A 27,379-nucleotide genomic window follows, 5' to 3' on the forward strand; every position below is an offset into this window, starting at 1 on the left:
CTTGGTTTTATGAAGCAAATGTTATAACTAATGGTCTTGATCCTGTAACCAATGGTAACTCGTAAAGCCATATTTGGAGGATTGTTGAGATCTCAGAAGGTTATTGAATTAGATGTTTAAAGTTACGGATGTGGTTCATGTGTGGAATGAGCTGCCAGAGGAAGTGACGCAGGTGCAGTTAGAATGCTTAAAATTTTGGATAAGTACACGAATAAGAAAGGTTTGGAGGGATATAGACCAAACACAAGCCATTGGGGCTAGTTTAGTTTGGAAACATGGTTGGCATGGACTCGTTGGATTGAAAGTCTGTTTCCATGTTGTATTACTCTTAAGCTGCCTTGGATAGTGGGTGATAGGACATGGGCAGAAGAATTTTGAAATCGCTCTTGGATGGAGAGTTGTAGGTGAATGTCTGGTCAAGATTGTTGTTTTTATATTTTTTTAATCAACCTATTCAGAGTCAAAAAGTGCGGCGCTGGAAAAGCACAGCAGGTCAGACAGCATTCGAGGAGCAGGAGATGTTAAGCCCTTCAACAGGAACGTAAGGGGGCTGAGAGATAAATAGGAGGGGGGTGGGGAGAAGGTAGCTAGGAAGGCAATAGGTGGATGCAGGTCGGAGCAGATAAGTGGGAAGGAAGATGGACAGGTGGGAGAAGTTCAAGAAAGCGGTGCTGAGTTGGAGGGTTGGATCTGGGATAAGGTGGGAAGTGCAGATGTGGAAACTGGCAAAATCGATGTTGATGCTGTGTCATTGGGTCCCCAGGTGGAAGATGAAGCATTCTTCCTCCAGCCATCGGGCGGCTAGGATTTGGCGGTGGAGGAGGCCCAGGATTTACATGTCCTTGGTGGAGTGGGATGGGGAGTTGTGTTAGGCTCTTTTCCCGAGGTTTCACACACTAGATGCAATTTGCTCACACCAACATCTGCAGATAGTTAAATTTATTAAAGCCTGTACAAGCTAGATGATCCCCTTTGACCCTCTTCACAGGTGTGCGAAGTCAAGTCAAAAGAGGCCCCAAAGAAACACATCCCCTTTATACAGGCCAGTTGTAATGCTCATAGGCCACTCTTCCCCCATGTTATCCCAGGTACATTGGTAAGATGAGGTAATGTAAATACCCTAATCCTGAGGAATCGTTATGCAAACGATTTCCTAACTCCTTGATTCCCCAAGACAGTGTAGGTGTGATATACTTCAGTATCTGGAAATGATAACACAAATGAATTTGATTGGTTGGGAGATGGCTATGAATGCATTTTTGAATAAAAGGGACTGAACGAGAGTTTAATTTGATAATAGCAGAAGGAGAGTAAATGGCTGACCAAATGAAGTGTGAGCCATCCACACTCCTGCATGAATGTTGCCCCACTCACTTCCAGAATGATCAGCTTCTGGGAAAGGCAGTACAGTTTAACCCTTTAACATTACTTTAATGACCAGAGAGAGAGAGTACTATTTAATCTTTTAATATTACAGTTGAAGTGGTTGGCCATAGGGTGTTGGGGTTGTTTGGTCTGTGTGTCTTGGAGTTGTTCTCTGAAATGTTCTACAAGTTGGTGTCCTGTGTCCCCAATGTTGAAGAAACCACATTGAGAGCAACTGACACATGGATGAGATGTTTGGATGTGCAGGAAGATTTCTGCTGGATATGGAAGGATTCTTTGGGGATAATTTGAAGTTGATGGAGAATGTATGCTCAGAAGAATGGTGCTTGATGGATAAGTCTAGTGCTAATGAGAACGTGGAGAAAGTGAGGTCTGCAGATGCTGGAGATCAAAGTTGAAACTTTATTGCTGGAACAGCACAGCAGGTCAGGCCTAGATGCTGCCTGACCTGCTGTGCTGTTCCAGCAATAAAGTTTCAACTAATGAGAACGTGCACACATTTCAGTGACAGCAAACTGGAAGGCACAAAGAGATTGTGTTGCCTTAAAGGTGCAAGATTAGGTTTGGCAATTGAAGCTGTGCTCTGGGGATGGACAAAATGCTGATTCTACACAGAGACCAACTCAGGCTAGAGTCAGTAGCCAGAGAAGGCGACGGAGTTGATGGCAAAGTGGATTTTTTTTTCCCTTGAAAAATATTAGATTCTGTATTTCTGATCTCTCATAAATATTGAGCTCATCTTGTGTAAAGTGATAGCAAGGAGCTGGTTGTGGATAAAAGCAAAACCAAGTGTGTACATGGGAATGTGTTTTCTTGTTTGTCTGGGGCTACATAGATGCCTCTATCCAAACAAGCTGTTGGTGTACTGGCTGATTTAGATAAGTAGGCTGAAATTGTGCAGGTACTACTGATTTCACATGTTTGTGCTGCAGATATTCAGCATACATTACGAATGAGCATTGGACAATGCACATATTTGCATTTAAGTGGAAGAGAAGCTGCACAATTGTCTTACATATCTCATAGATATCTTTCCACTTCAAATGCCATGGTAAGATGTGATGAATTTAGTATTATACTAACATTTGTCATTTATTTCTTGCTCACAGTTTTCCTTGTTTTCAGTTGTAAATTAACACAAAACTGTAAGTTTCAAGAAGTTTCTTAATAAAATAAAGCAGATCTTAATTGCTGAAAATATGAAGAGTATAATAGCTGCCAGGAGGTCCCCTGATTTTTTTTTTTGTCTGACCTTCAGACAGTTACAGACTCAGGAATTCCCAAAATCCTCCATTTTTTGTGTCCCTGTCGAATGCCCCACTTGAGCCTTGAAAGCTGCTGGGAATTAAATGATTTCTAGGGTTTACTTTTTAAAAGTTTTTAATATCTGCTTCAAAAGTTTGTTTATTTCCCCAAAAAAATCTAAAACCAGTTACTGCTAGTCTATATTCGCCAAGAATAAATATTGCCACAACTTCATTCGCAGATGCCTAACAGCCGAACAATGTGACGAGCACACGTGCCATGACCTAACTCACTAGCTACCATACATAAAAAACATCTTGGAACTGACAGCCAGACTTCTCCAACCACTGGAATTCATTACAGCCCATAAACCGGCCACGCTCAGACAACAGCTCACCAAGACGAAAGACCCTGTACCCATCATGTGCAAGACAAATGCAATTTACAAGATTCCATGCAAAGACTGCCCAAAACAATATATAGGACAAACAGGCAGGCAACTAGCAATCCACATCCATGAACGCCAGCTAGCCACTAAACGCCACGACCAGCTGTCCCAGGTAGCCACATACACAGATGATAAGGACCACAAATTCGTTTGGGACAACACAACAATCATAGAACAAGCCAAGCAGAGGACAGCCAGAGAATTTCTCGAAGCATGGCACTCATCCACAGACTCCATCAACAAGCACACAGACATCGACCCATTATACTGACCACTACAACAAACCACTGGATGCAGGAACGGGACCAAATAATTTCCAGAAGACAGTACAGCAGCGCTTCATAGGAGGCTCCAAAGCACTGAAGATGTCACCTAGACAGGGGATGAAATGTCTGCAAATCAATTTTCCAGCTTGCGACCATACTCACAGCTATTGCCTGTCCCTGATTGGCCAGGTGATTGTTGTGCTGAGGTGCTACCAGGGACATTCACAGAGCTGTTAGGGAGCAATGTGTAAGATTTTGCCCCAGCAACACTGAAGGAACAGCAATACAGTTCCAGGTCAGTGTGGTATGTGACTTGAGAGGAACTTGCAGGTGAAGACCTTCCCATGCATCTGCAACACTTGTCTTTCTAAGTGGTAGAGGCCATAGGTTTCAAAGCTCCTCTTAAAGGAATTTTGGTGAGTTCCTGCAATGCTATTTGTAGGTTGTGTACACTATTGCCAACTGCATAGCTGGTGAAGGGAGTAAATATTTAAATTAGTGGGTGCTGTGTCAATCAAATGGGCTGCTCTGTCCCAGAGGTATCAAGCTTTTTGAATGTAGTCAAAAAGATGCAAGCGGAGAATATTCTATCACACTCCTTACTTGTGTCATGTATGTAGTGGACAGGCTTTCGGGAGTCAGAAGGTAAATTGCACACCACAGAATTCTTAGCCTATTATGGCAACAGAGTTTATTTGGCTGGTCCAGTTCTGTTTCTGGTCAATGCGAACTGCAAGATGTTGATAGTGAGGAATTTGGAGGTGGTAATGTAATTAAATATTGAAAGGTGATGGTTAGATTATCTCTTATTGGAGATCTTCATTGCTCTGTAAATGTTATGAGCTACTAATCAACCCAAGCCTAGATATTATCCAGATCTTGCTGAATTTGGATATGGGCTGCTTTAGTATCTGAGTAGCAGCAAATGGTGCTGCTGATTGTGCATTCCTCAGTGAAAATCCCCCTTTCTGATCATTTGCTGGAAGGAAGATCATGGAAGCAGCAGCTGAAGATGGTTGGGATGAAGGGCTTTTGCCCGCAACGTCAATTCTGCTGCTTGGATGCTGCCTGACCTGCTGTGCTTTTCCAGCACCACACCCTTGTTTCTAATCTGCAGTCCTCACTTCCACCTGGTTAAGAGTACAGCTCCTTGTGGAACACAAGTCTTCAGTATTTTTGCCAGAATATTGTCAGGGCCCGTAACCTTTGCTGTAACCAGTGTCTTCTGCCGTTTTCTTTGTCATGTGGAGTGAATTGAATTGGCTAAAGATTGATCTCTGTGATGTTGCCTGAGTATTTTATCAGGTTCCCTCATCTCTTTCTGAAATTCAGAGATGCTTTGTATGTAGCATAATTTTCAGGCTTTTTTCCTAATCTTAAAATCTTTCAATTGGTTTTAATCTGGTTTGCTTCTACTAATATTGTTAATTGAATTCTCAAATTACCATTTAGCAAATGCTTTTGAAACAAATGCTCTCATGGAAGGAAGTACATTGGCTTCTGCAGGAACATAGCTAACTTTTGAATCGCTACTGGAAGGTTTCGTTTATTGATAGACTGCTACAAATTCTGTGGCACATGTCTAGTTTCACTGACTTGATGTGTTCATGATCACCTGCCATCCCAACACTGGGGTCACACAGTGTTCAACACCACTAAAACTGTGCTATAACTGACATGAATCATAACTCTGGTCATACTTCTGTATAAGCAGATACAAAACACCTAAGCACCAACATGGGGCATGTAATACTTGCTGCTGAATATCAATCTCCCATCTGCAGGCACCACCACCAAACTTCGACCCCCCTCAAAAAAAATCAAAATGCTTGCTGACCAGATTTGGATTCTGGTTGATCAATGCCTTGATTTGGCACTTCACATGCATTCTTATTTTCTAATCACTTCACTTACCCTACCAAGCTCTATAATTTCCCCCAGATGCATGATTCTTCAATATCTGCATACCCCTAACTACCTGATCATTCCCTATTTTAATTCTGTCCCTGACTTCTACCTCTCTCTGTTTTTTAAGACAGAAAAGATTTCAAAGGATCCTTTGCCATATGCCTTCAGATCTCCTGTGACTCATTGCCTATTGCTTTGTAACACATTTGTGAAATGCTGTGGCATGTTCTAATATATTAAAGTTGCTACATTAATATCAATTACTTTTAACAACCTCAGCCTATGGTAGAATTTTCTTCACCCTATTGTGCATCCCCTGAACATAATGTTCACTGCAATGTACCTCCCTTCTCATTCTGCACTGATGAGAATCATATTGGATACTGCACCGCATCATTGTTTATCCTGTACTTGACATCTATTAGCATGTGCTAATTTGTTGTACATAGTCCAGTAGTCACTTTTTGTGTTCTAGTCCCAATTATCTTCAGCTTTATCTAGATCCTTTACTCATGAGTTCAAAAATGGGGATGCTTGCTGATGATTGTGCAATGTTTATCGTTTGCAACTCGTTAGATGCTGAACAAGGCCATGTTCATATGCAGCAAGATTTGGTCAATATCTATGTTTGGAGAGGTAAGTAGCAAGTGTAGCGCAGAGTCGTCTATCCAGTTGAACTCCTATCCCATGAATGAATAAAAGCAAATAGACTGATAGGCATTGTAGCTGAGGAAGCTACTATATTAAGGGGAGAGAAAAGATGTCCACTCAGTATTTGCATTCTCTGGATAATTTATAACATTGAATCAGGCTAGAGTGTTGTACTACTATAATGGTGTTTGTGCTGTACTTGAGCCTCTTGCTACACTATTTCATCATTCCCTAATAGCAAGCATAATGTTTCCCCAACCCAGAGGTCATTAAAAATGGTAACTGATCATTCTGTATGTGCACATTTGCGCCTATAATATTGCAGTGTTAGTGGGAAAGGAAAAAATAGATATATTGGAAAATATTGGTAGAGGATAGCTACGTATGTAGTTGCTGTAGCTGCAAAGTTTTGTGCACTCAATGAAAGAGCTGGTTAGCTAATGTTGTCATTAAGCTGTGGAAATAATGATGACATTATTAACATTTTCAGATCATCAAATGTCACTGATTTTGTGCATGTTGTGCAGTGTTCTGCCTAGGAGTGCATTACCCACAAATTCAGCATAGTCTTTAGACCTTATTCTTTTTCTGGCTATGCCTTATATGCATCATACTATTCAAATTAAACATTCCACATGGGAGTATTCCACATTTTACCCCCTCCCCTTGATTAATTTTTATATACAAGGCCATTTTACATATTAATGAAGTCATCATGTAGTCTTCGTTAGTGTTAACTCCTCCTCTCAACATTACATCTGATTGGACTGAAATATAAGACCAAAAGACAACAGTGACCTTGGTGCAGCTCCTTGTGAAATATCATTTCCATTCTTTTGCCATTTGCATTTATTTTACTTGCTTTGCTGTTCTATTTTGCAACTGACTTGTCATCCAGTCTGCTACGAGTAACATTTATCCACGTGCTGACCTCAGCTGTGAGTCTGCTTTGCAGAGCGTTTGCAGGAAGTCTTTGAAAATGTATATGTATCCACCTTATATCTACTCTTATCTACACTGTGATTCTTCAGAAAAACAAGATTGCTCAAGTCTCACCTTTCCCTTTGAAATCTGTGGTGACTATTATATTTTTAGATTTTAGATTGGATTCTAGAGTTTTTCAAATACATTTTTGAGTAAAGAGTTCATAAAGTTTGTTACCGCCATAAGTTTCTGCTCATATACACTCCAGACAAGCAGCATGGTACACCAGAGGCATTGTTGTGAGGTAGAAATATTCTTCATGTGCTCCTTTCCTTCTGTCTGTTCTTTTATTCATGATTGTCATTCTCTCATTCTCCCTGCACATGTCATTTTCTTATTGTGTATGTGCAATCCTTTTTGCATATCGCATCCTGCACATCTTGTGGATATGAAAACAACTCTAATCTTAGAATTGGAGAGTTGGCAACATATGATTTGAAATTCAGAAAATTATATGATAGCATTGTAAATATAGTAAACCTTGCCTTATCTGGTATACCTCAAATTGGAATGATCCACCAACTGTCAACTCTAATCCTGTTGATACCAAATGTGCTCTTCAGTAGCCAGAACCCTTCCAATACTAACTGGCACCCGAGTACTGGTAGATAACTTCATTAAGATATTCTGACGCATGCATACAAATGTGTGCTATTGGGTAACCTTGTATCATGATAATCATGGATGTGTTAGGATAAATTTTGCTTGAGCTTTTAATTGACTTTCAGAGCCTCTTAGAAATACTGTGATCCATACATGAGAAAAGAGTGGGGGGAGCTGGTTAATTGCTATAAAAGTAGGTTTAGGTAATTGTGTTCATGATTTACAATAGAGAAATTCTGTGACCACGTATTGGAAATGACGATCACAGCTGAAGAACAACCTGTTGCATGTTTTACAACTCTGTTTATTTTACTGGTATAGCTTTGTTCTGATGTGTGCTAGAAAATGCAACTTTTTCTGTAGTTCTCCTTTCCGACCTGAACCTGAAATCTTCCTACTGTTGTCAGGGATGATGTTAGCCAACAATAACTTTCAAACTCTCAACGGCTAGCACCCAGAGGGGCAAGGGTAGCAGAAATCTGGGAATGCCATGCTTGCATGTTCCCCTTTAAGCCACAAATAATCCTGGAACTTCCTTCCCAACAGCATCATCAGTGTCCCTGAATCATATGGACTGCAGTGGTTTAAAAAGGCAGCACACCATCACCTCCAGAGCAATTAAGAATGAACACACAATGCTAGTCCACTCACTCTCATGACCAAATTTAAAAAAAATGCCTGGCTGCTGAAAGATTCCCATGACGATTGAAATGTATAAGGACTAATGGGGCTCATCACCAAAGTGGAAAACTTCGCATTTCTTCACTTAATATTGGTGCTCTCATGGGTGTTCTGTTTACTGTTAGTGCATAGGGACTAATGGGAACCTGGTGGGGGGAGTCCATATCAGGATGGATGGTGCTGTCTGTCCTGATTTCAGTATGGTGAAACCAGCAGAACCCAGAAAGCCAGTGTAGCAAAACTGTTGCTTTACATTTAACAGAAGACTCTATCTTGTCAATGCTGTTTGTTCACCTGGAAGGATTTAGAGGCTCTGAGGTCTCCTTCACTCTCAGACTGAAGGATGGCAGGCTGATATACAGGAAGCAGGAATCCCAGCATTGGAGGAGAAGTAACTGGATGAGGCTGACAATTAATTTGCAAAAGGAGGGAGTAGGCTGAGACCAGAAGACTAGCACTAATGTTCTTTCCTTTTCAAACATGATCCCTGTGAGTATCCTGCAGGCATTGTGAGACCATATCTAGAGTACAGCTTTGGTGGTCTTAGTAAGAATAGACATCATTATATTCAAAACATTCAGAGAAAGTTCATGCAGTTTATTCCTGAGATGAAAGATTGCCTTAAGTGGAAAGATTGGAGGGATTGAGGTTGTGTTCACTGCTGTTTAGAAGAATGAGAAGTGATCTTATTGAAACATATGAAATCCTGAGTCACTTTGCAGATAAATGCCAAGTGCATGTTTCCCTTTAAGGAGGAGAATAGAACTGGGGAACAAAGTCTGTTCAAAAAACTTCATCCATTAAGGAATCAGCTGCATTTTTTCTTTCTTCTTAGGGTTGTTAGTCTGTGGAATTCTTTTCCTCAGCAAGGATTGGAGCCATAATCATTGAACATCTTTAAAGGTAGAGGTAAACAGATTATTGACAACAAGGGAGTCAAAAGATATTGGGAGTAGGGAGGAAAGTGGATTTGAAACTATAGTCAGATCAACATTACCCAATTAAATGTTAGATCAGACTTGATAGGATGACCAAAGTGGACATGCATATGTAGAACTGCAGGAGATGGGTGAAGTCCTTAATGAATATTTCTTCTCTGCCTTTACTGTGGAAAAAGACACAAAGTCTTGGGAACTTGGGGAAGTTAATGGTGACATCTTGGGGACAGGCCATTTCACAATAGAGGAGATGTTCGATGTATTAGAATGTATGAAGGTGGATAAATCACCTGGTCCTGACCAGATGTATCCAAGAATACTGCAAGGGACTAGAGAAGAAATTGAGGGGACCCTGGCTGATATTTTTGCATCATCGTTAGCCATGGGTGAGGTCCTGGACAGAAAATATCGTGCCCTTATTCAAGAAGAGCTGCAAAGAAAAACCTGGGAATTCTAGATCAGTAAGCCTCACATCTGTGGCAGGTAAGTTACTTGGGAAGATTCTGAGAGATAAGATATGCATTTGGAAAGACGCAGTTTGATTCAAAATAGTTGGCATGGCTTTGTTCATGGGAGATCATGTCTCTCAAATTTATTAGCGTTCTTTGGTGAAATGACCAGGAAGGCTAATGAGGGCAGGGCAGTAGGTGTCGTCTATATAGATTTGAGCAAGGGCCTTTGATAAGATTCCATGTGGTAGTGTTTTGAAGTTGAATGCATGTGCTGTACCTTTGAGAGAGAGAGAGAGAATGCTGTTCTGAACTGAGAGCTTAAAAGCACCTGTGTATATGATTACATGGCAGTCCCAGAGTGTACTGGAACATTGAAAATATGTAATATTTCCCTTTGAAATGAATACCTGAATTTTGATAGCTGCTGTTTTGACATCAATTCAAATTAAACAAATCAGTTTAAATTATGCCCCAGGATACTAAAACCCAATTGTGCTTGAATTTATTGTTTTATTAAACCAATGAGACGATCTGATGTTGGGGATAGGGGTATAAGAAAGTGGATATTTTGAAAACTGGTCAGAGAACAACTGCTGCAGACTGAGAAACTCTGAGAGAGCTAATTACCCATCTCACATCTTGTTCTCAAAAAAATTAGAGAACTCTTTCTATCAAAGGTACCTTTTCGTGTGAAACATACTTGCAGTAAAAAGAATGATGACGACCCAGGGAGATCAGCAGCCGGAAAAGTGAAGACACAAAAGAAGACACACACTTTGTGGTCTTGAATTTAAATTTATGAAATTTTAAAAGTGTCTTATTGGAACATCCTATTGTTAGAGTTGGAGGCAGACAGTAAGCAGTTAAGAGAAAGGGGGGCTTAGGTTTGTGAACAGATTTTGTTTAATGTCCACTTTTAGTGTTATAAAATAAATTGATGTTATTTTCTTTAAATAATGGAATTTGAGAGTTCTCTGTCACTGATATTTTAACAAATTGCGAGGCGAGCTTTTCTGGGTGTTTAATTAGCAGAGGGGTTTGCCTCCTTGTCATAACAGTAGGCTCCTCTGGAAGGTTAGATTGCGTGAAACCCAAGGGGAGCTGGCAAATTGGATACACAATTGGCTTGATGGTAGGAAGCAGTGGGTAATAGTGGAAGGATGCTTGTCGGACTGGAGGCCTGTGGTTAGCGAAGTGCCTCAGGTCGGTGCTGGGCACATTGCTGTTTGTTACCTATATCAGTGATTTGGATGAGAATGTACAAGGTATCATTAGTAAGTTTGCTGATGGCACTAAAATAGGCGGTATTGCGGACAGTGAGGAAGGTTCTCAGAAATTGCAGCAGTACTTTCATCAGCTGGGGAAGTGGGCCAAGAAATAGCAACTGGAGTTCAATATAGATGTGTGAGGTCTTGCATTTTAGAAAGTCAAATCAAGGTAGGAGTTTCATGCTGAATGGTTGCGCCTTAAAGAATGTAATGAAACAGAGGGACTTTGGCGTTCATGTGTACAGGACTCTGAAAGTCGAGTCACAGTGAAGAAGGCTTTTGGCGCACTGGACTTTATCATTCAGGGCATTGAGCATAGCAGTTGGGAAGTTATGTTGCAGTTGTACAAGATGTTGTTGAGGCTGCCCTTGAGTATTGTGTTCAGCTTTGGTCACCTTGCTATATGAAGGATGTTATTAAACTGGAAAGAGTGCAGAAGAAATTTAAAGGATATTGCCTGGACTGAATGGTTTGAATTGTAGGGAGAGGTTGGACAAGCGAGGACTTCTTTCTGTGGAGTGTAGAAGACTGAAGGGATGGTCTGATAGAAGTGTATAAGATCATGAGAGGCATGGATAGGGTGATTGTAGTCAGTCCTTTTCCCAGGATTGGGGAATCAAGGACTAGAGGACATCAATTTAAGCTTAGAGGGGAAAGAACAAAAGGGAACCTGAGGGGCAACATTTTTACACAGAGGCTGGTATGCATATGGAATGATCTGCCAGTGAAAGTGGTTGATGCGGGTACATTAACAACATTTAAAAGGCATTTGGACAAATACATGGATAGGAAAGGTTCAGAAGGATATGGGCCAAGTGCAGGGAAATGGGGTTAGTTTGGATGGACATTTTAGTCGACATAGACCAGTTTGAGCCAAAGGGCCTGTCTCCGTGCTGTAGGACGCTGACTCCAAATGATAACACTCCTCGTATAATTGTGGTCACAGTGTGCTGCATCACTATTCCATTGGTGGGAGAGCATTCAGCCACACCACACATGTACACTGACTATCATTCTGCTTCCCTTTTGCTGAAAATACTAAAGCAGTTATACAGTCTTCAGTTGGATTACAGGAAGGTACATTGATTGTATACCAACAGCAAACAATGCAAATATGCAGGCACCTTCTGATTTATGGTAACTGAGCAAGTCAGATTTTTGATGGTGTTTTCGGGACAAAATGTTTGACCATTAATCTAAACTGTTATTTGTTAATTTATATATACTATGTATTCCTGATTTTAACCACTGAGCTGTGTGGGGAGATACAAAAAGTAGGTGTGATAGGTTGGAATCTATATCAGGTGTAGAGAGTTTATTATATGCTGTTGCTTTTGAAAATTGATCTGTATGATCATCTTTTCATCTTTCTAATGGCAAGGTTGTCAGAGACCAAGCTTTCTGCTGTTAGGTTTTTATGAATGGAAGGAGGAACAAGATTGTTAGATGTGTTCAACCTTTGAATTTAGTTCCAGGTCCCAGTAGTGATAATGAGTAGTGAAGAAACGTTATTTTTTATGTAACATCATTATCTTGTATGTAGGGCCCAATTCTTATCATACTTCACTATGACTATATAACAGAAGAAAATTGTTTACCTGTCACCTTTGGATCACACACATTTGGATATTTGCATATTTGTTAACAAGCAATCATCTTCTTGTGATAGACATAACAGGACATTGTCATTAGTGTGCACAAACAGATTGCTTATTGCTTACGAGAGGGAGTTCCAGGATTTTGACCCAATGACAGTGAAGGAAGGGCAGTGTTTTTGCAACTCAGGATGGTGTGCGCCTTGGAGGGTTTTGTGTAGGTGGTGATGTTCCTTCACACCTGCTGCCCTAGTCATTCCAGTTGGTAGAGTTTGAATGCTTGGAAAAAGCTGTTGGAGGAACATTCATTTGAATTTCATTTTTCAGCAATGCACATCAAAGCGGACGTAAGCTTTTGTCTCTTCATTCTTTGCCCAGATAGTGTACTCCATTTTAACCTTCCACCACCCAAATGATACCAGTTGCATGGGAGACTATATTCACCGATGTGCCTGATGCTTGACTGACAGATACATTGTCTATGAGATGCGTGGTCCTTAATTTTGGTGATTTTGATTCCTGCTTTCTCACTGCAGTCTTGAAGTAATCTTGAGTAATTTAAACCTTTTATACGCTATAATATAATCATTGTGACCAATAACACAGTAGAATTGCAATCATTTGTAAAACATTTTGGCTATTATTCCATTAGACAAAACAAATTTACTTAATTTTGTATGAAGGTAAATTTAAATGTTCCAATATAGTTCCAGGATAATTGACAACATATCCAAGTACGGTGTATGGGAAAGTTCCAGTGTTCACATGCCCGTCCTTTGCAAAATTCACTTATCTGCAAGAGAATTACTATGTAAGTTTTTGCAAGCAGCAGGACTTTACTCAACTCTGGAAAGCTGCCAAGTCTGCAAATGTGACACACATTATGAAAATCTGTCTGGAAGATTGTTTCATAATTGAATGAAAGTTGCATTTATGTACTTTCATGTTGTTAAGATTCCTCAAAATGTTTTGCAGCAGTTCTAACTTTTGAAATGGTAAATAAGAACAATTGTAAGCCAATTTGTACACTGCACAGTCTGTCCAAACAGCCAGTGAAGTAGCTTGTTTTGTGATATTGGATGTGGGGTGAATGCCATCCAAAGCACTGGATTACTCAGTTGTGCTTCTCTGAGTAGTTCCAAGGGATGTTTTGACTCGATCTGAGCAGGCAGTGGGTCTTAGGTTTGATGTGCTGCTTGAAGGATGGCTGTTTTGGCAGTCTTACGTGGTTCAGATTATGTATACTTTTAATCATTTCAAACATATTATGACACTCCTTTGGCACAGGTACTTGAGCCTGAACCTTCTGTCCCAGAGATAGGGACACTTCATTGCAGGACAGAACTCCAAAGAGCAGCAATTGTTTGGAAACATGGCGTGCCCAACCCCTTAGATTTTATGCTCAAGTATTGTAGTAGCTATTTGAACCTGGTTTAGACTAAATATTAAAAATGCATACATTGTGTGGCTTGTGAATGTCTAATCTTAGCAAGGGATCAATGACAAAATATTGTGGTTTTTATCTAAGACTTCAAAGCTGAAAAAGATTGCTTTGCATTATTTAAACCTGGGGTTCACATTGTGGCTTGAGAAATGGTTGAATGGTTGTTCTGTCTTGGGAACCTTTCAGGGGATGCTATTTTGAAGAAAAAGAAGGTATTACATTTGTAAAGTACCTTTTACAACCTCAAGACACCTCAAAACGTATTACAGCCAATTAAGTGTTTTTCAGTTGTAATTGCGGGTGTAACGTTGAGAAATATTGCAGCCACTTTGAACACAGCGCAAACAGTAATGAGAAAAACTTATCAGGTTATCCAATTGGACAGATTTGATCTCCATTGAAGGTCTCCATTGTTTTTTGATATTGGGCCGTGGCCTTATCTGAAAAGAGGCATCTTTAACATTATAGCTCACTCAATATTACACTGGAGAAGGCCAGATGGAAAGTACAGGCAGAATTTCAACATTTCAGCTAATGAATATGTGATTCAGTAAAACAGCAGCATGTTTGGTGATAGCAAAAAATTAAGTAAACCTTTAACAATGTGCAGTTCCCATTTATGTTTTCAGTTTGGGTAAGGCTAGCTCTGATGCAGTTTATTTTTAGCCCAGTTATAGTGCAGGCTGTAATAGGATTGTGGATTTTGGCTATCTCTATAGTTACACACATGTAGAATTACAAGGCATGAGCATTGGTTTGCTTGCTTGATTTAGTTAAAACAAATCTCCAAGATTGAGCAATTGTCTGATCATTTACTGAGTTTAAGGTGATATCTGCTGAAAATGTGTTGCTGGAAAAGCGCATTAAGGTGATTACTCCCTACTAAATCTGTAGAGGATGCTTTCTTTGATCAGTAGCATTGTTTGTAGCTGTCCACAAGTGTGTAAAGGTTTGTACTGGTGGAGGAGGTTGGTTGTTCACGGGTGCTGGAATTCAGAGCCTGTTATGCAACTGATGGAACATGCAATACTTTTCATTCTTTAAATTAGAGGATTCCAAAAGTAATCTCAGTTCTGCCCACACCTTGCATAACCGTGAGTCTCAATGGCATTTGAAGCTATTGAAAAGCCATCAGTCCAGCAAGAATTAATTGATTTTCTGTGTGTGAAGTGCTTTGACAGCACTAACTACAAAATGAAGCAATTGACTAAGAGGCCAACATGTGCAGGAATGTCTGACTGTTTTGAGCTCATTGATTTGTTGGATTTCATTCGAATGGGTGAACCTCAGATTTGTAGGATACCTACTATGAGGCTTGTATGTATGACTTGATGAGTGCTGTTTGAAATATTATAGAACCATTCAATTTTGTTTTTTTTTTCTGGCTGTATTTCTGGTTGCTATGTAATTTGGCATTTTGAATGTTGTCTTCAAGTAGCTTGAATAGGTTTAATTTGTAAAACTGGTGCAAAAAAAATGTAAATTTTAATATGCACAAAACCCAGTTCTAAGTGTGTAAAATAATTGTGGTCTGTTTCTGTAGTTTTCACTCAAGTTTCCCACAAGTTTCCACCTGGATTGCCAAGGCAGTATAGTCTTCAGGTGAAGTCAAGTCCAAGACTGAGGGTAATTAGATCAAGAAATACAGATTCCATTAGTCCTATTTCACAATCCTATATTTGAGGAGTCTATTTAAAGCGTTTGAAATTTTCAAGCACCTTGTTTTTGAGTGTAGGAATGACTTGACAAGTTTTCATTGGCAATTTTCAATACAAATGGGTGTTATGGGAAATGTTTTAAATTTGTAGTGCTGGTCCAATTGGAGCCTGATATCTTGGTGACATTATTGTGAATTTTTAACTGACACTGATCAATATGCATATCAAAACCATGACCACACTATAGGGTTAGAAAGATATGACTTAAAAACAGCAATATTTGTCACAGGACTGAATTTCTCTTTTGGCATGGTGTCGAAGGTTAATGCTGAGTATTGAAAGCAAATTCTTAATAGGTATTGAAGCTTTTTGTTTGCAAATCTCTACTCCCATTGACTACTGAGTAAAAGCATTTGAGGTCCATTCTAAATCTCATGTTGTTTAGTTACTATTTCTGCTGGCTGCAATGTTTGATTTTGAATTGTGCAGTTGGTTTTGTGTGTGGCATCAGACAATATTGTTGTCTGATCGCATGTATCCGTATGAAATGGAAAAGTATCCCCAGAAGGCACCAGGTTTGTAGTAGTTGCTGGATTAAGAAGGGAAATTATCATGGTAGAAATTGTGCAAAGAGGTTTGTACTCAGTCAATAATTTCAACTGAACTTTTCATATGGATTTATTTTACAGGTTTCTTACAAGAGTTTTATCATCATGGCTTTGGAAATAACCTCGCCACCTCGGTTTTTTCATATGCCGAGGTTTCAGCACCAGGGACCAAGGCACACCTTTTACAAGCGGCCAGATTTTGCTCAACAGCAAGCCATGCAGCAGCTAACCTTTGATGGTAAACGAATGAGAAAGGCTGTGAATCGGAAGACGATCGATTATAATCCGTCTGTTATTAAGTTCTTAGAGGTGAGATGAGAAACAGGGAGACAGATTAAGAATGGGCTTGTATTGAAGTGTGCTGCACTCCATGGTGACTGACATTTTGGAACCATTTCACTGATTCTTTATTCTAATTTCTGACATAGTATGAAGTGCACTGAGAAATGTCTCACGTCACTCTTCCACTCTTGCAATCTCTGTCTTTAAGAAGCAGATACACCACTCAGTAAATGGCCTAATAAACTAATACTATTGAGTATATTTTGCATCTGGGGATACTGATTGAAAACATTATTTCATTATTCATGCTCTACAGCGCTTTTGAGATCAACAACATAATCAACTGTCAACCCTGTTTAATTTTGCTATATGTACAGTACAATAATTTACTAATATGATTGGAAACTGGGCTGCTTGTAGTTGCAGAATGAACTATATAGATGTATGGTTAACACAGGCCATAAAAAGGAGTAACAATATTTCCCTATTCATGGATTGACACCAAGTTTTGTCAATCTGTCAGACACAAGTTTTAACTCTAAGCATTCCTTACTTTCTGCTTGATCAGTAATGTGAAGTCATGCAGCATTATGCAAAATTACCCAGTCAGTGCATTGGGGAATTGTGGTCTTGTGCCCTGCCTATCTGGAAATGAATTTTGAAGTATTTGACACAGGATTATGATGGTTCCCAAGCACTGCAGCATCTGAAATCTGGTGGTGTTTCAGAAGGAATCTGTGTCCTGGTTACTTTGATAGCTACAGTGAATAGTTGGGAGGTAGCTGTGGAAATAACGAGAGAAAGTTCCTTTTTAGTCATTTTCACTAATACGTGTTAACAGTTCTTCTTAGACCTGCTTCAATTACAGTATTTTGAAAACAAGTTCTAATTGTAAAATTTCATCTGGAAAGCTTCAGCATTCTGTCAAGAAATGACTTTCGTCTCAAACAACAAACCCAGGCAGTTAGTTGTTGCTGTTTTTATACTGCAAAAAAAAAAACCCACAAGGGAATTAGTATTAGTATTAGCATTCAGCTTTAATTTGTGTTTCTTCCTTATCATGTCAGCAACCAGGATTGGTATGAGGTAATATAGTGGTAGCAACACAGTAAATATAAAAAAATACCATACAGCTGTAGATCAGCAACAGAGGAACTAGAGGATAAATACATTTTCGAAGTTGAAGCAGGAAGAAAGAACTGCGACTGACAGCAACACAAAATGTTGGATATGAGTAGCAAGTCTACGTATGTTTAACACAAACAGGCTGAAAATTTTGTTTAAGTTCCTTTGCCAATGAAAGCAGTTTTACACCAATTTGCTCGAGACAGCATTTTATGCCCTGCCAATATTGTTTTTGGTTTCAGTTTCCTTGAATCAGTTTGGACATCACACAGCTGCCACTTGTTGCAATTTTGACAATGATTTTCTTCCTTGATGGATTTCTGGCATCTCCTATAAGCAAACCTTATCCATTACAATCTGGAAATCCCCCTATTTTCTTTAAGAATAACCAGGCGTTTTCCTAAAGGTTATGAATTATTTTAACTGAAATCCATGCACGATTTCACAATCGCAGCAGTTAATTAGTGGACTGCTGGGTTAGTTACACTTGTAACATTTTGTCTGCGGCTCCACTATTGTTTTGAGTTCAACCCTAGGAGTGCTGAATCTGAGCTTATTCTCAAGAGTGGTATTCTGAAGTGCTGCACTGTGCAAGGAGCTGACATTTGGATAAGATGTTAATTTGAAGTATCATCGGTGTCAAAATGCAGTAACATAGTTGAAAGAAGACCTGGGAATTCATGGTGACCTGATCAACATTCCTCCCATCATCCAACCAGTGTTGGAAAGAAACAAACATATTAACACATCAATCAGGGTTTGCTGAGATGCTACAGTGTGGAATTATCACTATATTTGCTCAGAGTTCCTCACTTAAAAATATCATTCATTACATGATGTGGTTTGAGATGTTGTGATTGATATTAGGCATTGTATAAATTCAGTTTTTAAAAAAAAATAAAAATGAAACAGACATCATTTTTCAAGAGTATGTCAAGCATTGGTCATCTCAAATGTTAACCAACTTGCAAGTATCCTGTGCAAATAATTTTTGTAAAAACTGTGAAATAACAAACCACGTCTGCTCAAACACTCACTGTATTAATGAAGTAGTGAGCAGACTTAAAAACAACTGATCAGTGAAGAATTGTTGGTCAGCAAACATCTACCACTTCAGAAGAATGAACTAATAAAACTGTTGATGTATTGAGAAATTCTTCCCTACTAAATCATGCTCACTGAGAATTTGTGACTGAAGAAAAGTTTCTGATTTATAAAACAAATGATAGGGACATTCAAATGTAAATATATATGTACTTATGTGCCTGTTGGTGGTCTCTCTCCTAGAAACTTGGGCATGAATTCCTAGGCATTCAAGAGCTGTGATTCTCTTAAAATGAAAAAGTTCACTCGGCTGTCAAACTGCAATTGTCAGATTCAACAGTTCACTTTGCAAGCCATGTGCACAGAAGAGCTTTAGCAATGAAAGTTAAGGTTGCCACCCATCCATTAATTGAGCAGCACTTTTTGAAGGAAGGCTGACATTATTGGATTCACAGTACGTCATTCTGATAGGATGCTAATATTGCTATTTCTAAACTTGAAGCCTTTTCTCTGCATTCTTCACTTTGCATTGGTCTACCCACATAAAAGATGGAAATGTGTTGCTGGAAAAGCGCAGCAGGTCAGGCAGCATCTAGGGAACAGGAGAATCGACGTTTCGGGCATTAGCCCTTCTTCAGGAAGCCCTTCTACCCACATAAAAGACCTGAGCACCTGCAGAGCTGAGGGCACGCAAAAGGGAAGTGGAAATTATGGGTAACTCTTACAAAGAGCTGGTTTAAGTGTGATGGCCTAAAGGCTGTCTCCTGCACTGCATGGTTCTATAACTGATAGTACTCAAACCAAAAAGTTAATTTTGGAACTTATGTGATAATTATGATGAAATGATGTTTTCACAAAACAAAATAAAACAGAATTTTATCGGCGGTAATGTAATGTAGCATTGAAAATGTTCATGGAGATGCAGTAAATTTTACGCAGTTAATTTGGTGTGTCTTTGGCAACTTTTTTGTGCTCTCATAACACTTTCAGTACTGGCAATGAATTTGAATTCTGCACCAAGTTCAATGAGGCATTGGAGTCAAGGATTCATGACCATGTGCTGGAATTTTGAAAGAAGTTGTCTTTTGAATGTTTTCAGTTTCTGACCCAAGTTATTTTTGTTCAGTCAAACTAACAAAAGGACATAGTTAAAATATGTAACAACAACTACCCACTGCAATCATGAGCACCTAAAAACAAGACAAAGGTAAAGCATGCACCATCTCCAATGAATATTAATTTTTACTAAGAGAATTGTACAGCGTCTCCATTTTCAGGCTTGGGGTGCTATAAGAAGTTAATAGTTTCAACAGCATCCATCCCAGGTTGCTGCTGTAACATTTGTAATCTAAATTCTCTAAACTCAGAACTAAGGACCCCATTTTAAACTCAATCAGATACAATCTGAATTGCAATGAAACATGAAAAGTGCAGAAGAGATGCTTGGTTCTTTTATTTTCAGTGTTTTGTCTGATTTCCTAATTCAAATGTGCATTATATTCTGAGTTAAACAGCAAATACATTAATGCTGGTGGAGGAGAAAAATGCTTAAGGGTAAATTTGGCTGAACAATGTCATTTTAGATCATTTAATCTCATCCTTAAAAAAAACACTTCAACCGTTTTCATACTGCAGTTTCTGATTATTGGTTTCATGGCTTTAAATCACCCTTTCTAGCAGTTACATCTATTTAACTGCTGAAAATAAAGAGGAACAATCAAATCAAAGCTGGTCAGTCCTTCCACAGCCAGTCATGAATGATAGTGGACAACTGAATAACTGGGAGGAGGAGGCCCCCGAACATCTCCATACTCGGCAACGGCAGAGGAGTGAGTGCAACGAATATAACTGGTGGATGCAACCACCTTCAGTGAGAAGTGCCAAGAGGATGATCCATCTCTATCACCTTCTGAAAGCCTCCTGTCTCAAGTACTAGTCGACAGCCAATTTATTTTTCTCCGCATGGTCTCAATACACACGTGATTGTATTGGATACAGCAAAGACTGAGATTGGGCAATATCTCCATTGAGATCTCAGTTATGAGAATGAAACCTTATTCTCCAGAATTCTGTGCTCCGATTCAAGCTATTCCAATATCGTAACGATGGCTGACAAAGTGAACATTACCCAGTTATTACCTGTCTACTCAAAACAGTGCTAAACCAATCAGGCCAATTAATGCCCTATCAATGAACTCAATCAGCAAAATGATGGAGGGGATTATGGACAATTCGACAAAGTGATATTTATTCACTAATATTCTGCTCAATTTGGGTTCATCAGGGGCAGATGACTCTGCTGCATGCCTCATTGTGGCCTTAATTCAAACATGGGCGATACAGCAAAATCCCCAGAGGAAGGTCAAGGTTGACAGCCCTTGGTTGACATTAATGTCAGCCAAGGTTGACATTAATATAGCATTTGAATAACTGCAACAAACAAGGAACTGTAATATATTCAAGTCTTTGGGGATCACTGGGTGTGGGAAAAACTCACTCGTGTCAGTAATCATAGCTAGCAGAATGGAAAATTGTCATAATTGTTCTAGGCCAATTATCTCAGTCCCAGAGAATCATTGGTGGTGTTCCTGGCGTTCTAAACTCACTTGCTTCATCAGTGATCCTCCCTCCACCATGAATTGAGAAATGAGGATGTGCGAGGAGAAAGTGAGGTCTGCAGATGCTGGAGATCAAAGTTGAAACTTTATTGCTGGAACAGCACAGCAGGTCAGGCAGCATCCAGGGAACAGGAGATTCGACGTTTCGGGCACAGGCCCTTCTTCAGGAATGAGCAGAGAGTGTTCAGCAGGAGAAGATAAAAGGTAGGGAAGATAAAAGGTCCTCACCCTGAACAACTTTTCTTTCCAATCCTCCCACTTTCTCCAAACAAAAGGAGTAGCCATGGGCACCCGCATGGGCCCCAGCTATGCCTGCCTCTTCGTAGGGTATGTGGAACAATCCATCTTCCGCAACTACACTGGCCCCACCCCCCATCTTTTTCTTCGCTACATTGATGACTGTATCGGCGCTACCTCGTGCTCCCACGAGGAGGTTGAACAGTTCATCCACTACACCAACACCTTCCACCCCGACCTCAAATTCACCTGGACAGTCTCGGACTCCTCCCTCCCCTTCCTAGACCTTTCTGTTTCTATCTCAGGCGACCGAATCAACACGGACATCTACTACAAACCTACCGACTCCCACAGCTACCTGGACTACACCTCCTCCCATCCTGCCCCCTGTAAAAACGCCATCCCATTCTCCCAATTCCTTCGTCTCCGCCGCATCTGCTCCCAGGAGGACCAGTTCAAAATACGTACAACACAGATGGCCTCCTTCTTCAAGGACCGCAATTTCCCCCCCGACGTGGTCGACGGTGCCCTCCACCGCATCTCCTCCACTTCCCGCTCCTCCGCCCTTGAGCCCCGCCCCTCCAACCGCCACCAGGACAGAACCCCACTGGTCCTCACCTACCACCCCACCAATCTCCATGTACAGCGCATCATCCGCCGTCACTTCCGCCACCTCCAAACAGACCCCAGCACCAAGGATATATTTCCCTCCCCTCCCCTATCAGCTTTCCGTAGAGACCACTCCCTCCGCGACTCCCTTGTCAGATCCACACCCCCCACCGACCCAACCTTCACTCCCGGCACCTTCCCTTGCAACCGCAGGAGGTGCAACACTTGCGCCCACACCTCCCCCCTCACTTCTCTCCAAGGCCCCAAGGGAAACTTCCATATCCGCCACAGATTCACCTGCACCTCCACCCACATCATCTACTGCATCCGCTGCAGCCGGTGTGGCCTCCTCTATATTGGGGAGACAGGCCGCCTACTTGCGGAGCGATTCAGAGAGCACCTCTGGGCCACCCGGACGAACCAACCCAACCAACCTGTGGCACAGCATTTCAACTCCCCCTCCCACTCCACCGAGGATATGCAGGTCATTGGACTCATCCACCGTCAAACCACAACAACCCGACGGTCGGAGGAGGAGCGTCTTATCTTCCGACTGGGAACCCTCCAACCGCAGGGGATGAACTTGGACTTCACCAGTTTCTTCATCCCCCCTCCCCCCACCTTGTCTCAGCCGGATCCTTCCAGCCCGGCACCGCCTTCCTGACCTGCAGTCTTCTTCTTGACCTCTCCGCCTCCACCCTACTCCGACCTATCACCCTCACCTTGACCTCTTTCCACCTATCACATTTCCAACTCCCCTCCTCCAAGTCCCTCCTCCCTACCTTTTATCTTCTCCTGCTGAACACTCTCTGCTCATTCCTGAAGAAGGGCCTGTGCCCGAAACGTCGAATCTCCTGTTCCCTGGATGCTGCCTGACCTGCTGTGCTGTTCCAGCAATAAAGTTTCAACAAATGAGGATGTGCACTGATTGTAGTGTTCTGTAGAATTAACCCATCCAACAACTGAAACAATCTGTCACTGGAAAGATTCGGATAGCATTCAGACTTGGATTGTTAAATGGCAAGTGATAGTCACATCACCAAGTGGCAGGCATTGACCATCTCCAAGAAAGTAAGATTTTAACTACTGTGCTTGTCATTCAATGGTGGTGAATTGTGAAATCCCCCATCAATGACATCCTGGGGGAAGGTATTACTTAATTGGAGTAGCTACAAAAGCAGGGAAAGAGTTAAGAATTCAGCAGTGACTCCAAAGCCTTTCCCAATTTACATCTACAAGGTAGAAACTGGATATGTAATTGAATACATGTCGCTTGTCTGCAATTACACTTCAGAAGGTTGACCCAATAAAATACAAAACAGCTTCTTTGATTGGTATCTTATTCACCAACTTAAACATTCATTGCTTCAATCACCTTTGAACCTAACCTCCAGTATACACCATCCACAAGATGCATTGCAGCAACTTTCCCAGGCTGCTTCAATAGTACCTCTCAACCTAACAAGCTCGCTCACTGAGAAGGGCAAGGACAGCTGGTTCTTGAAACACCATTGCCTGCAAGTCTCTTTCCAAGTCTTGCACACTCCTGAGTTGGAAATATATTGCTGTCTCTTTTCTAGGTTAAAGTCCTGGAATTCCCTTTCGAATGTCACTGTGTGTATACCTTCATGGGCTGAAGCAGGCATGTCATCACCATCTCAAGAACATGTGGGAATAGCAACAAGCGAGAGGCTAACACCTTCGAAAGAAAAACTTAAATGTGCTGTGCACGCGTCTTACACGTTTACAGGTGTACAAGATGCTTAACTTGATTACAAAGGTGAGCCTAAAATTGTGGCATCAATTCATTTTAACAATCTGCACAGCAAAATACAGGTCTCTCAGTGACAATTACATTATCATTTGTGTTTTAGGCTCATCCTTTGTAGTCAAGTTAAGCGTCTTGTATACCTGTAAACGTGTAAGATTTTCTAGTTATTTTCAGTATTGTGACCTGAGTATGCATGCGCTCATTTGTATTCATTGTTAAATCTCTAATCTTTAAGAAGCTAATTGAATGAGCGTAAGAGGTTATAGTATTTTATCTTCTATGATTTTAAAAATTCTTTTAATATATATTAAATATGTAAATGCAAAAGATTTTAAGGATGAACCTTTTTTATATATATATATATATATGTATATATATAATGGAACTTTTTGGAGAGTGTGGTTGGAGACAGCTAGGAAATTTGATTGAGTTGTAACAATATGGATAAAGAAAAGTCTGTGATAGTTGGGGAATTCCAGGAGAAGTATGTGATGCTTTACCAAGTCACAAATGAAAATTTGTATCTAAAAATAATGTAACTGCCACTGAGAGACCTGTGTTTGGCTGTTCAGGTTGTTAAAATAATCCCACAATCTGTCAGAGGTCTCACAACACCAGGTTACAGTCCAATAGTTTTATTTGAAATCACAAGTGAAGTGGCTGACAAAGGAGCAGCACTCCGAAAGCTTGTGTTTTCAAATAAACCTGTTGAACTATCGCCTGGTGTCATGTGATTTCTGACCTTGTCCACCGCAGTTCAACAACTCCACGTTACAATCTAGCTAAGATGCCTAAATGTGTGCATCTGGAAAAGTGCACAGAGCTCAATCTCTGGCTATAAAATGCTTTGGGCCATCATATGTTTATGAATATCATGATGTAAATGCAAATTTATTTCATATGGTGAATCAAACCATTTGTTAAATTGGAACTGCAAGGATATTTTCAAAGTGCAAAAATTCCAATGTACAATGACTATTCAGATATGGAGTAGAGAACCTCTCTCATTGTCCTTAACCTTAACTCAACATTCTCCCTCAACTGACCACCACCAAAACAGATTTAGCATTCTCTAACTCATTATTTTCACCAATTCACACATAGCCACTTGCTTTAACCTTCCTCTTGAACAGCACTGATTGTCTGTTTGAGTTGTTATCCACAGTTCCGTTCTTCATTTTTTTTTCTCATCCTCTAGCAGAAAGATTGTTTTTACTTTACCTTTGACTGCTGTTAGATACCAAAAGACTCTGGATCATTTCTCTCCTTGATTTTCCCACTGACCTCCACCTTTCCTTCCATGCTCATGTTGTGCTTTATCTTTGCTGCTGTCTTTGGCACCAATCGGTCCTCAGACAAGGCCTCATCTTCATTCCCTCTAACCCAAATCTTAATTAACTTCAAACTTGACACAAAAGTGAATGTTTTATTCTTTCCCTATACACCAGTTTCTTTGTCAATTGCATCTTCCTTCAGAATTTGCTTTTCACCTCTGACCACCTATACTCGCTCAGATCTCACTGCTAACTACCACACGCTAATAACTATTTGAATTTTTCTGTTTCTCTTGCTCACTTTAAATTATTCTTCTGAACTTTGCACTGCTCCATTCTCTCAGGTCCAAAGCTGACATCATTAAGCTTTCTGACAAGGGTGACATTGCCACACGCGTGGAAAGTGAATTCCCTTTGTACTGCCACCATACATTAACCAATAATTTCTAGACATTCAATGACCTCTTATCTGGAGCTTTTCACTTATTCTCTGATTTTGTATGGAGTTCAGATGACTACGGCCAGGTTCAGTCTCCATCCAGTGGCGCACAAATGAACTGTTCTGATAGACCCAAGACAGTCAGTTCCTACCAGAAAGAAATGGTTTCCCTCCATGGATGCTGCAAATGTACTGAACCTTTTCAGCAATTTCTGTTTTTGTTGACAAAGAATCGGTCCTTCTGTATCATAAATGACTCAGATTTTTATTTCCGTTCTTTTTCTTTCTTGTGCATTGACTTCTGATCTGCATCCATTATTCTTGCAATACCTTACACTAGTTTTCAGCTTCCAGGCCCTTACAGTCTGTCTAGCATCATGGACATCCATTCTGTGGTCCTCATCCTGTGTGGGCCCTCAGAGTGGAGGTCCGCTCAGCTCCCATCTGCCCTCCTCTGCCTGGGTGTGCAACTATTTTCATTGATTAACCTCTGCTTTGACAAAATTCACTTCTTCGAAATAAATGTTGCAATGAAAATTTGTATGAATTCTACCTATGCCTGTTTCTCATGGTATGCAGAAAACATCCTTTGTTTTAGTCCTATTCTGGTTTGCTCCTTCGCACTTTATCTGGTGCATGAATTATTTTGGTGCTGAAAAGTGTTACCAATTGTACATGATATTTATCCTTCCCTTGCCTTCAGATGATCCATTTCTAATTCTTCCCTGCCGGGAGGAATAGACCGTTACTCTCTACTACGAACTCTCAATCCTGCACAGCTGTTTTGATTTCTATCTGTTTTCTAGGATTCAGTGCCATTCTGTTGAGTTTTCATTGCATGTATACTCAGTGCCACTTTCTATAATGTTTCTCCTCAGCCAAGAAATCCCCTCCACTATTGTTTGCAGGGCTCGCATCTTCCATCAACCTAATAGAACCTTGTGTGGGTATCCCATGACCTTATCCTGCACTCTGTGTCCATATTCAAGGGATATTGTCTGTGGCCTCCAGCATCATGCCATAATCTAGCTATTTTTTCCATCTTTGTCCCTTCCATCGTTCTGAAGAAACTGTATCTTCTATAACATTCTGGTTCACTCTTCCATGATGCACAGCACTCCTGTTCTTCCATAAGTCTTCCTGTGGAAGCACAGGAGCTCAACAATTCCCCTCTCACTGCTTTTCTTGTTCTGGGACCCCACACATATCATCCACGTGAAACAGTAATTCATTTGTGTTCATTTCAGTTCAGTATTTATGGTTATAATGTAGTCTTTTCTACATTGGTATCCCAGTGCAGCTTGGGTAGTTGTCTTAGGAAGCATCTCCATCAGCTGGCAAGGATGAAATAGAGTTTATAGTTTTTTCCAATTTAAATGCAATTTAAATCCTGTTCCCACTCTCACTTTTCAATGTCACTCATTACCTAGTTGGAAATACAGGAGAAAGTGAGGACTGCATATGCTGGAGATCAGAGTCTAGAGTATAGTGCTGAAAAAGCACAGCAGGTCAAGCAGCATCCGAGGAGTAGGAGAATCACCGTTTTGGTCATAAGCCCTTCATCAGGAATGGAAATAGTTGGAAATATGATCACTTCTGAGTTTGAGAGTTCAAGACCCACTTTCGCACTTGAGCACGAAAGTCATGTGAATGCTTGGTGCTGTCATCTTTGAACGAAGCATTGATGAGGCCCTGTCTATCCTTCAAGATAAAAAAAATCCCATGGTTCTATTTTGATAAATATTGGCAAATCTTTATTAACATCACAAAAGCAGATTACCCGTCATTTAGCACTTTGATGTTTGTGGGAATTTGTTGTGTGCAAATTGTTTGCCACATTTCCTA

At 40.4% G+C, this 27,379-nt stretch overlaps 1 protein-coding gene across 1 annotated transcript in view; it reads left to right on the plus strand.

Annotated features, from left to right (window-relative positions):
* wdr33 (WD repeat domain 33) overlaps nucleotides 1-27,379 on the plus strand; it is a 105,926-nt gene that overhangs the window by 5,002 nt on the left and 73,545 nt on the right. Inside the window, exon 2 of the mRNA XM_043701765.2 lies at nucleotides 16,217-16,444. Within this exon, the coding sequence (XP_043557700.1) occupies nucleotides 16,241-16,444 (204 nt within the window). The 5' untranslated portion in view covers nucleotides 16,217-16,240. The remainder of the gene's footprint in view (nucleotides 1-16,216; nucleotides 16,445-27,379) is intronic.

The sequence above is a fragment of the Chiloscyllium plagiosum genome, unplaced genomic scaffold, assembly GCF_037043375.1.
Source record: "Chiloscyllium plagiosum isolate Xiang-an unplaced genomic scaffold, Cpla_swu_hap1 HiC_scaffold_13, whole genome shotgun sequence".
Taxonomy (NCBI): Eukaryota; Metazoa; Chordata; class Chondrichthyes; order Orectolobiformes; family Hemiscylliidae; genus Chiloscyllium; species Chiloscyllium plagiosum.